General features: G+C 31.5%; 1 protein-coding gene and 1 long non-coding RNA gene across 2 annotated transcripts; one reads left to right on the forward strand and one right to left on the reverse strand.

Moving 5' to 3' along the window:
- The first annotated feature begins 1,741 nt into the window (after nucleotides 1–1,741).
- LOC107921264 (uncharacterized) lies at nucleotides 1,742–3,014 on the forward strand. The gene is made up of 2 exons (XR_001691000.2): nucleotides 1,742–2,422; nucleotides 2,713–3,014. It is a non-coding gene; the product is annotated as an uncharacterized lncRNA (long non-coding RNA).
- A 1,359-nt stretch (nucleotides 3,015–4,373) lies between these two features.
- Nucleotides 4,374–6,553, reverse strand: LOC107920982 (desmethyl-deoxy-podophyllotoxin synthase). Its single transcript, XM_016850828.2, has 2 exons — nucleotides 5,393–6,553; nucleotides 4,374–5,268 (listed from the first exon to the last, which is right to left on the reverse strand). The coding sequence occupies exons 1-2, from the start codon at nucleotides 6,278–6,280 to the stop codon at nucleotides 4,648–4,650; spliced, it is 1,509 nt and encodes a 502-aa protein (XP_016706317.2). The 5' UTR covers nucleotides 6,281–6,553; the 3' UTR covers nucleotides 4,374–4,647.
- Between the last annotated feature and the right edge of the window lie 5,695 nt (nucleotides 6,554–12,248).

Genomic DNA, 12,248 nt, shown 5'->3' on the forward strand with positions numbered 1-12,248 from the left:
TTTCCACGTAATTTTAATTAAGAACTTATTCTGAATACTGTAGAGTTATACTCAAGTTTTAAAAAAGAACTTGCAACTTCAGTGGCATCTAACCATAACGAGCTTTAGGTAAAATTACCATACTCTATTGCTCATAAGTAGATCTTTCACAGTCAAATTTTTTGCTTTCAACCCCTTAACTGGGATGATGACAAAAGAAGATCACAAAGATAGTCACGATCAATTCAATTTATAACAAAAGTAATAAATATAAATCAATAACCCAATCCTCTTTTGATTCATATGAAATATAATTCCTTATTTACGATATTAATATTGTCAAAACCATTTTTTGAAAAAAAGGGGTCAACTTGAATTTTGAAAGTGAAAACAAAATAATGGGAGTCGCCAACAATCCTTTTTTTTTATGAGGTGTGATCGGGTCACCTCGTAATTTAGTCATTTTAATGAAAGTTCAAGTTTACTAAAATGATCATTTTTTGGTCTACAAAATCTAGAAAAATAGGTTCAGGAGTCGGTTACGCACGAGGAAGGGTTAGCACCCCCCGATGCGCCCAAAAATTGTTACCGAGTTGATTACTTAATGTCTTAGTGTCGAAAGCTGGAAATTTGAAGGGAAATTTAAAATACGATCCCTTTTTATTGATGTTATTAAAACTTGAATAAATTGAAAAAAGAGTTAAAGACTCTCTCGTCTAGATTTAGAGAAATGTCATATCCCCTAAGTTAGGACACGACACTTTGAACCCTCGAGAATAAGCTTGTCTTTAAATTGTATATCAAAATTCCATGCATTTGAAATTTTAAAAGGATGTTCAGCTATTTAGGTTGGACGAGAAAATCGAAACTCCGTAAGTTAGGATACGTTTTCTCGCATTTTCTAAAACGCGAAACATTTCCCCCTTTTTTTTTAAAAATTCTTTTTAAAAAGTCGTGAGTACAACACTTAAAAGGCGTACATTTATTTTGGGAGCAAAATGAAGTGGATTATATCGAACAAAAACATTGAAACATCCACGATGCAATGACATGAAATAACATATAGTATACACGAATACAATATTATGCAAGTGAATGCCAATGATATGAGAGCGAATAAATGAATTAAATTACACGCAATGACAATAATCTCACAACATTCATCGTTCAAATACAAACATCGATAAATAAAGACCCATGAATTAAACAATAATTTAAAAAAAGTAAAAAGCAAATTACAATTAGATAAAATGTAAAAAAAAACAATTTTAAAATGATAAAACAATTTTAACTAAATAATACATAAAATGAGTTCAAAATCAAAATAAAAAAGGCAATTTAAAGGAAATAGAATAAAACAGTTTATAATAATTAACACATATGATACATCTTAACATAAAATAAAATAAAATAAATAATAATAAATAATTTATGAAAGCAAGTCAATATACCATATAAAAAGTTGGAATGTAATATAGAAAAGGGAATTTAAGATAATATATACAAACTAAAATGGTTTAATATAAATAATATTTAAAAAACTAATAATAATAAAACTGTTTACATGTAGTAATATATAAAAAGAAAAAAACTAAACAGTTTAAAAAGCAAATAAAAAACGAAATCAAAACAAACAAGAAAACTAATAATAAACAAAAGCAATTTAAAAGAAAAATAAAAAAAAAAAGAACTAAGGATGATACTGGATCGAACCAGAATCTGGGGGCTGAAACTGTAAATAAATAAGAATGATGATACCGGAATCGAACCAAAATTTAGGGGCTGAAACTATAAATAAATAAGAGTCATTAAGGGCCGATATAAAACGTGCTTTAACAGTGAGGGACTGACTGGGAAAATATTCCCAAGCCCTATACGCAGCATTCCATTGCGGACCAGATTTGAGCAAACAGAAAATTACACCGTGAAATTAAAAAAAGAGAAAAAATGACGAGCGAGGACTAAATTGCAAAGATTCACGAAAGCGGAAGCATCAAAGCGGTGAAAAGCCCCTTTTGTCTCAGAACGCGCAGACCCTTAGCGGGTCAAACTCGGGCGCGCGGGTCGGCCACCCCCGAAACGAAGCCGTTTTGGCATCTAGGGGGCCGAAATGAAACTGCGTCGTTTTAGTCCAGTCATTTAAACCCCAAAAATGAAAATCTGTCACTAGCAGCCCATTTTTTTTACCCTAAAAAGTAAACCCCCATTCTCTCTACTCCCTCTTCCCCTTCTGGCCATAGCCAACGCCGGTGAATGGCCACGTCGCCGCTACGGTCAACGGGCAGTGACGAAAGGTTAGGCTTTTCATCCCCTTTTTAAGCTCGGTGGTCAGTGACCGGTGATGAGAGGCCAAATGAGGAAAAGAAAAAATCTAGCCCCCTTTTAAGTCCGACTCCGATGACGGCGAAGGGACCTCCGTCGATGAGATCGCGAGGCGATTCCAGTAAGATTTTGCTTTCCTTTCCTTTTTATTCTTTCTTAGATAAAATAAATAAATAAATAAAAATACAGCAGAAAAAAAGATCGAATATCACATTCAAAAAATCAGTTCTTTTCTTTTTTTTTTTTGTATTAAATTTCGAAGAAGTTACAATGGTTTCGTTTTCAGCCTTTATAGGGTCGTTTGTCGTTATTCTTTTTTGTCTTTTTCATTTGTTTTTTTTGCTTTTGTTTGTTTATTTTTTTCTCTACCATTTTTTTCTTTTTTAGTTATCTTCTTCTTGGGTGTTGTAGATGGTAGCAGACACGTGGGTAGCAGCGATAGGCGAACGGCGGCGGTGGCTAGGCGACGTTCGAGGAGGCTGGCGGCTATGGGCAGACCTAGGTGCGGGGCACCTAGGGTTTCCTTCGGCTGAATTTTTTTTAGTTTTGGGCTAGGGTTTAGTTTGGGCTGAGGGTTAATTTGTATTTGGGCCTAGCATAATTGGGTTTGTTGTAATTTTGGGATTGTATTTGTCTGATTTGAGTGTGTTGGGCCCGGACTAAATTTGGGCTGTATAAATATGAGATCTATTAAAAATATCTTTTAAAATCAATTGATTAATCATCACAAGATATTAATATATTAACTCTTTTGGAGTTTTCAACTAATTTTGTACTACTAAATATTAAAATAATATTGATTTTATTTTATTTTATGTTTGCATTCAGTTCGGGGAATGCAATAGATTTGCTAGGACGAACTTATAAACATCCTAATAGTTTTTTTTATTTCATAATCACCATCACAAACATGCGTGGGTTTCAAATTAAAATTTATCTACTCATGTTGTTATAATTAGTCTCTAATTATAATAAGCATGATATAATAAATAAATCATAGTAAAATATACCTGAAGATCTTTAACATCATTGTCATCACCCCGAGTGGTTAAAGGTTGTAATGATTACCTATAGTGTGCAGGCCTCAATTGAAATAGTAGAGTTTTAGGAGGCAATTGACAACAGTAAATTTTGGGATATTTTTGTGACTTATGAAGAAAAACAATTAAAAGAGAATCGTGCTGATAACGTGTTATAAAATAAAAGGACAGAAAGTAAAGAACGAAGAGAATGGGGGAGCAAAGAGAGAACATATTTTATTGATCAATCGGGATATTTACAAAGCTTCTTCAAAGTCTCTATTTATAGGCATAATAAGTATAAATGAAGTAAAGATCTACTAATTACTATTAGAATTTAAAGTATATCAAAACTTACCTTGATCTTGATGGATATCCACTTAATAAGATATTCATAACAAGATGAAGTTTTTGGATAATTTATGAAATATAAGTTTAAAAATCGCGGTTACTTAAAGTTGAATTGAATTTTATTTTTTATTTTTTATTTTTATTTATATAATTAATTTTTAATTTTTATTATATAAAATTAAATATTGTATATTTAAACTAACCAAAATAATTTAGAAGTTATTAAAAAATTATTATTTTTTAGAAATATATATATGAAAAAACTTTAAAAATTCTCAAATGATATTTAAAAATCATAAAACAAAACTTATTTTATTATAATAAATCTAAAAATTCAAAATTAAAAATTAATGTGAAAAAAACCAAGAATTGAACATTATCAAATTATTATGAGCGATTCAAAACCTCTATAAAAACTTAACCAAACCGAACCGATATCTATATCCGTGCTTTACTGTTCATTTGACTGAGTTGGGAGACATTGGGTAGAAACTTCTTCCATTGTGAGAAAGAAGATTGAATGATGGCATGTGGTGTACTTATTCAAGCATTTCAGCTTGCCGGGCTAAAGATGGGTGGAAAGCATTGTGCTTTATCCAAACTTGTCCTCCCTTGCCTTTGACAGATTGAAAATGGAAAAGCAACGAATCCAGTTATTAAATTGAACATAACAATGCATAAAATAAATTAAAAATCAGAAGATGCCAAAACCCATTTCACGAGATATTTGCATGATGCTTTGATTTACACGGCTTATTTTATATGTCGTCTCTTTGCTAAAATACATCCAAAATTCACATGCTTCACTGGCCCAGAGATTTTGGAGCCAGCTCACCTTTATTCTATTAAACCATATAGATTATACAAGGTAACTAAAGGATGGCGATAGGGGATGAAATCAATTGGTGATAAAGCGGCAATCCAGGATCCAACCAATGTAGAAATTAACTCTCTCCAGCATTCCTTGACTCAGTTGTTAGGACTTAGGGGAAGAATAAGGTGTTGGAACCAAACACAGATCATTTTTTCTTCTAACAACAGCCCCAAAAACCTCATCCATGTCAAGATCTTCCATCTTTACCCCACCAGCAAGTTTCCAGTTAAAATGATACAGCAAGTGTGCAAGAGGTAACTCTACATTCGCCATTCCATACAACATACCAGGACACATCCTTCTTCCAGCACCAAATGGGATAAGTTCAAAATTAGCTCCTTTGTAGTCGATTGGACTGTTGACAAATCTCTCTGGATAAAATGTCTCAGCTTCACTCCAGTACTCCGTGTTCCTTGCAATAGCCCATGCATTAATGATGACTCTGGACTTCACTGGAATATCATATCCATTGATTTTGCATCCCCGTGAGCACTCTCTTGGAAGTAGCAATGGAAGCGGAGGGTGCAATCTCAAAGTTTCACTGATGACAAGTTTCAGATACTCTAATTCATGCAGCCCTTCACTATCAACATTCCCTTTCCTATTGAAAACTTGCCTTACCTCTGCTTGAGCCTTCTTCATAACTCTTGGGTTTTTCAGCATTTCTGACATTGCCCATTCTAGCGTGGTGAATGATGTATCACTCCCGGCAATGAAAAGATCCTGAAATGGATCAACCATCAATAATTAAATGGGATTTAACTTACGCATGTGAAGATCATTACTACATAGACCAATTTTTACAATTCAACATGTAAAAAGGCATATGACAAATGGACTTACTAACCAAGATTACTGCTTTGATGTTGTCAGTTGTTAAAGGAAATTCAAGGTCTCCATTCTCCTGAAGATTCAAAAGAACATCTACAAGATCATCCGCTTCGCCCTCAACGCCCTTGCTAGCCTTATGTTCATTGATGACACTTGCAAAAATCTTATCTAGTTTTTGGTGCAGTCTCTCAAGTTTAGGCCTTAATCCAGTGAGGTACTCAAAAAATTTGAGTGAAGGGAATAAATCTGCAACATTGAAACCTTCACCTAACCGTAAAACATCCCTGAAAAGTACCGTGAATTCATCTCTCTCTTTACATTTCCCACCAAAAGCTGTCTTTAAAACAATTTCGAATGTGAGGAAATATAGCATCTGACTAAGGTTGATTGGTGATCCTGCTTTTGAAGAGATTGCTCTAACCAGCTTTGATACCTCTTCTTCCCTGATTGGAGTGAACGATTGCACCCGTTTTAGACTTAACATCTCCAGCACACAAATTTTGCGAAGCTGTCTCCAATAGTCTCCGTAGGGTGCAAATGCAACATCTGTTGCATTGTACGTTAAAATGGTTGAAGTAAGTAGAGAAGGCCTACTCGCGAAAATGATGTCATGGGTTCTCATCACTTCTGCAGCAGTTTGTGGGCAAGAAACTACGATGGTTGGAAGTTCTCCAAGCTGAAGATACGTCAAGGAGCCATATCTCTTGGCCATGTCTCTTAATGTTTGATGAGGTAGAGGGCCAGCAGCAAGGTGGTGCAAGCTCCCTATGACAGGCAACTTCCATGGCCCTGGTGGTAGATTTAGAGTCTTATTGGATCTGAGTCTCTTCCCTAGTCTCACCAGCATCAACAAAAAGATACTGAAGGTGAAGAGTATTGGGAAGGAGAAGAATTGGTCCTCCATGAACGTAAATTTTATTGCAAGGCCAAAGGAATCTTTTTAGTTTAAGCCAATTTAGCTCCGAAAATGCCTTGACATAAAATTAGTTTCAATTTAGGCTGCTTCCAAAACCTTTGACCAAATCTTGTCAGTCAGTTCATGCATATAAGTGGTGGTGGTTATTATTTTGGTCAAACTAAACAGGCACCATATTTTAATCTGTTATTGAAACGTATGAGGTTTTTTTCCTTAGATTTTAAATGGTAGACGTATATGAGCGGCGCCACAAAGTTTTGAATTCGACCATACTATTTTTTTAATTAAATTTAAATCTCAAACATTTGTTAATATTGTTTTAAATTTAAATTTTCTTAGGACACTTTTGGTGCTTAATTTCTTTTGCACCCTCCAACAATCTCTTCTTTTTTTTTTGGTGCTTAATTACAAATATGTTAAAATCATTAATTAAAAAAAGTATTTTTTAAAATAATACAAATTTGTCAATATCTAATTACAAATATTTAATGTTTTTATTTAAATATTTAAAATATAGTTATATATTCTAATTAAATTTTATAAATAATTAATATTTATTGCTTTTAAAATTTATATTCATATATTAAAATATTTACAACAAGTTATAATAAATTATTTTTTATATTCTTACTAAAATATAATAATATTAACTAATTTGAACATTATTTAAATGCATATTTGTTACTTGAGAATACTATGTCTAAAATGAACATTTTATTTTTCAAAAATACTTTTTGACAGCAATGTTAAACGCTCAAATATTAAACCAAACTTCTCAAAAATACTTTTCTAGAGCATTTTTTAAAAGCACTTTTCAACAGCATTGCTAAACTAGCCAGAAAAGTTAGAGGAGTTTCTATGACATGGTAAACCTCTCCAATATCCCTTCATTTTCTTTTCTTCTATTTGTTAACATTTGTTTATCTTTCCCTCTGAAACGAACTGGATAAAGTATGTCAATGAGATTTATATATTTAACCATATCATTATTACATTAAAATACTTCATATTTAGGGTAAATTATCAAAATAATCACTTTTTTTGCCTCAAGTTACATTTTAGCCACTTATGTTTGAAAGGTTACATTTTACTCATGTCATCGTTTTGTTACAAAATGGTCACTTTGCCGTTAAGATCTGTTACCTCACAAACGACAAATGGCAGTCCGATGATAAGTGCTAAAAATAACATATTTTAACCTCATTCTTAATTTTTTTTGGGTGATTATTCGATGTTAATTGTGAATTTTATGCTCTTAATCCTTTAAATTCATGTTTTAATGCTTACTGCAACACTTGGGAGCAAAAGGAACGAAAAACAAACGAAAATAGGAGTAAGCTATAGGAGCCACATGGGCTAAACCTTTCCACACGGCCAGACTACACGAATTTGTGATCCACATAGGTTGGACCATTCCACACGGGCAGACCACACAATTGTGTGATCCATACGGGTGTGTGGTAGGCTATGTCGATTTCACGGGATTTCTCACTAAACTTCAGAAAATCGCGATTTTTAGGTTTTTTAGGCATTATAAGACATATATAAGACAAAAATAAGAAAATAGGAGTGAGTCGTCATAGAATATTCAAGAAAACAACTCGAAAAACACCATTGAAGCTGACTTTGAAACAGATTTCCGTCAAGATTAAATATTCCCATTTGATTTCTTAGGAAGTTATCATGAGTTTCTTTATTTTCTTTCAATTATATTGTCTCTGGGATATTTTTATTTTCAAGCATGAACTAATTTTCTAAATACCTAGGGAGATGAACCTTATGATGGATTTTGTCGTTTGAGTTTTATTTTACGCAATAACTACTTAGTTTCTTGTTCTCAATTATGCATACTTAGTTCGTGGTTTAATATTTCTAGATTATTCATCCATATTTGATATGCTTAAGTCGGAGGTTGAATAGACCTTGTTTAAGAGTAGATCTTTCGTAATTGAGTGGATTTGCATGTAATCCTAGAAATAGGACGACATAAATCTACCGGATTAGAGTCAAATTTAATAGGAGAATCCATAGCATGAGTTAATGCGATAATAGGGGTTTTAATTTGAAAGAAATTTCAATCAATAAACCTAGAGTTGGTTGCTCTTATACTCAAAAGAGATATTAGCATAATTTAGGGATTTCTGCAGATGAATGTACTAAGTAAAGAAACTGCATAATTTAGATTGATAATGATAGATAATTTCTACTTCCCCATATTTTTGACAATGACCGCCAAACATAAGAAGCACAACAACGATGAATAGATATAGGACATATTTCACTAACCTTGTACTTACTTCTCAGTATAAGTACCCAAAGTGCATCCACATTAGTTGTTATTTGAAAGGCCCACTTCGTAAGGAAAGAATGATTTTGCGGAACTAATCTCCTGAGAACAAGGCCCCATTCTTTCATAGGTAGACACCAGGTATCCCAATTCACTAAGTGTATTTTCCTAGTATTGCTAGTTGAGCCCAAAAGAAATTCCGCACCATCTGCTCGATCTTCTCACAAATTCCCACGGGAATCATGGCAGATTGCATAAAGTAACCCAGTATAACAAATAAGACTGATTTAGCTAATGTCACCCTTCCGGCCATGAACAATAATCTAGCATCAAATCCATTTAACTTCTTTTGAATCTTATCAATAACAAACTCGAATGTTCTCTTCTTGACTCTATGATGGAATCATTTACGTCTTAGAACCCTAATTGCTCTATGATGTACATAAAGCATTTGATATATGATTATTGTTAATATAATACGTTTTTATTAAAAACTAAATAATATTAATAATATTTATGAAAAGTAAGCTATTTTGTTCAATTTATAACAAGATAAATTATCTTTAATAAACTATTTTGTTCAATTTTACTTTGATAAGGATCCGAAGTTAATGGTAATAAAAATAAATAAAATAATCAATAATTAATTTAAATAAACTCAAATTTTCATTCTAATCTCACCTGGCTTAGAGAAGAAACCTTTGAACTTTTCTTTTCTCTTTTTCTTTTGATTATTTTATTCTGATTTAATTGTCATCAGCCTTTAGCTTAAAGTTTGAAATATCAATTACTTGTGGAAGTAAGAAGAAACATAGCAATTAAAACAATGAATCTGGCAATGGCAACAATAACGGATTTTTTACTTGTATGATACAAAATAAAAATTTAAATATTGAAATGGTATGCTAATACCATTATTTACCAAAATGAGGTATTTTAAACAATTTCAAGAGTGGAGGGAGAGAGATAGACGACACTTATGTTTTTCTGACACAATAATTGAAACATCATTACAAAATAATGTATTTTTTTTAAAAAGTATATTTTTATGGGTGGAAGGAGAGAGAGATGGGCGCTACCAATATAAAAAATATATTTTTTTGATGGAGGGAGAGAGATGGGTGGCCCTAGTATTTTCTGGTGCAAAAATATGGTCTAAATGGTGGAGGGTGAATTTTGTACTGTTGTGATATTTTTTGAAGAATTACTAATATTTTTACACATATCTTTTCAAAACAATCTCATTTTTTTTCTTCAGTTTTTATCCCAATAATTTTTTTTTACTACATAACATATCTTCAATATTTGTAAAATGTAGTTCTTTTACCATAAAAAAATTTAAAAACCAAAATGGATCACCGTAAAAATTTCAAGCAAATAACTCATTTCGATATTTATTTTTGTAAACCCACTTCGGTATTTATTTTTGTGTTTTTAAAAAAACTATTTTATGGTGATCCATTTTGGTATTTTTTTTTAAATTACGGTGATCACTGTAATATATATATATTTTTAAAACACAAATATAAATACCGAAATGAGTTATTTACTTGAAATTTTTACGGTGATTCATTTTGGTATTTAATTTTTTTTTTGGATTATTGTGGTAAAAGAATTACATTTTACAAATGTTGAAGATATGTTAGGTAATAAAAAAAATTGTTATTGGGATAATAAATAAATGAGATTGTTTTGAAGAAATATGTCTAAAAATATTAGTAATTCTTCAAATAACGTTGTTATTGATTTCTTTATATGTGTAAAAATATTAATAATTCTTCAAAAAAAATAGCAAAACTGTACAAAATTCACACTCTGCCATTTAGATCGTATTTTTGCACCAAAAAATATTAGTGCCGCCCATCTCTCCCTCCACCCATAAAAAAATATTTTTTATACTAGTGCCACCCATCTCTCCTCCTCCACCCTTTTTTAAAAAACACATCATTTTGTAATGATGTTTCAATTATTGTATCAGAAAAAACATGGGTGCCGCTCATTTCTCTCCCTCCACCCATTAAAACTATTTCAAACACCCCATTTTAGTAAATAATAGTATTGGCATACCATTTCATTGTTTAATTTTTTAATTTGTATTATACAGGTAAAAAAGCCGACAATAATAACATATTAGGATTTTCTATGGTCCTTGAGGTACCACGAAATAATTAATTTTAAAAATATATAAATTTAATTTGGTTTTTTTTCTAAGGCACATATTAATTAATTTTCAAAACAATCTACTTTTCTTTTTAAAAAGATTTTTCACAAGTTGTTATACCTTAAATAATTTTCAAAAAGTAGGATTGAATTGATGATAAATGTATAGTAAAATAAATTTTTAAAAAAAGAATATATAAAAAATGGGATACATAACACATTTATAACTCTATTTGTGAAGTTATAAAAGTGTATCAAATACTTATCCAAATTTTAAAGCTATTATAATTTTTGATTTCTATCGACACTTATTTATCATTAAAAATAATAATTTTCAAGAATAAAATGAATTTTTTAAAAGAAATTTACTTATTAGTTTCCAACAATTTTTGTTTAGAAACTAAATTCATTTTATTGAAAAATTACAATAAAATGAAACTAAATATGATTTCATTATTTCAAAATTAACGATAACACATTATTACTTAGTATATTTTAACTTTATGCATATGTAATCGTACATTGAAATTCGATTTTCGCTTAACAATCCAAAAAAATTTTTTTAAATAAATTTGGATTTAATTTTAAAATTTTATCAAGGGATATTTTTTTAGGTCACCTAAACAACTTTGAATTTTTCGAAATTCCACGGCCAAAATGCTTAATGATTTATATCATAGTATGTTAAACCAACGTGGGTCATTCTTATTTTTGTCATTCCAAATTTTTTCTATCAATTGTTTTTTAATTTTCTTGTTCCCCTTTCTTTATCCTTTCTTTCTTTCCATTCTCTTTCCTCACTTTTTCATGTTCTTCCTGCTTAACATAACCTAAAGCCTGGCATTTTTGACCCAAAACTTGAGATGTGGGAGAAAGTAGTGGTCGAGAAGAAAAAAAATGGAAAACCTCAACATGGTTGGAGAAGAGAATGGATGTATGTTACTCTCATGATTGGTGGCTGCAATGATTCGAAGGGATTGGAAGGGATCTCAGTGAGGAAGAGGTGATTGACAATGTAGTTTTGTTGGTGTCTGCAGATCATGATACAACTTCATTCGCCGTTGCCATGACATTCAAAATGTTAGCTCAGCATCTAGACTGCTGCTTTAAAATCCTTCAAACACTTCGGCCGAAAACATCCTTTATGCAAATCAGTCTCATCAAACAAAGAAGCCAATTCACCGTGTTGTTCTTCAACTAGCAGCCATCGACAATCTGATGATGAAAAAACTCAATGTCGACACAAACAAAAGCAAATAACCTGAGTCTCGATACAAGAAAAAGCAAATGACTAGTTTACGTCAGTAGTATGAATCCATCAATAATGGAGATGGAGATTAACAGTTGAGCTAAGCCTTACTTTGTAGCATGAAATAAATGTAAGTAGGTATGAATATTATGCGTGTCATTATAGCTCAAAGCTAATGCAGATCATGCTATTTTACAGCATCAATTTGTTCTCCTGGCACCCTCCTAATCATATTCCAATGACAAGAAAGTGCGGTTTTA

The sequence above is a fragment of the Gossypium hirsutum genome, chromosome D01, assembly GCF_007990345.1.
Source record: "Gossypium hirsutum isolate 1008001.06 chromosome D01, Gossypium_hirsutum_v2.1, whole genome shotgun sequence".
NCBI classification, from domain to species: domain Eukaryota; kingdom Viridiplantae; phylum Streptophyta; class Magnoliopsida; order Malvales; family Malvaceae; genus Gossypium; species Gossypium hirsutum.

Coding starts and splice junctions, on each gene's coding strand:
- LOC107920982 (XM_016850828.2), bottom strand. CDS start 6,280: ATGGAGGACCAATTCTTCTCCTTCCCAATACTCTTCACCTTCAGTATC. Junction 5,269..5,392: donor ACATCAAAGCAGTAATCTTG/GTTAGTAAGTCC, acceptor GATCCATTTCAG/GATCTTTTCATTGCCGGGAG.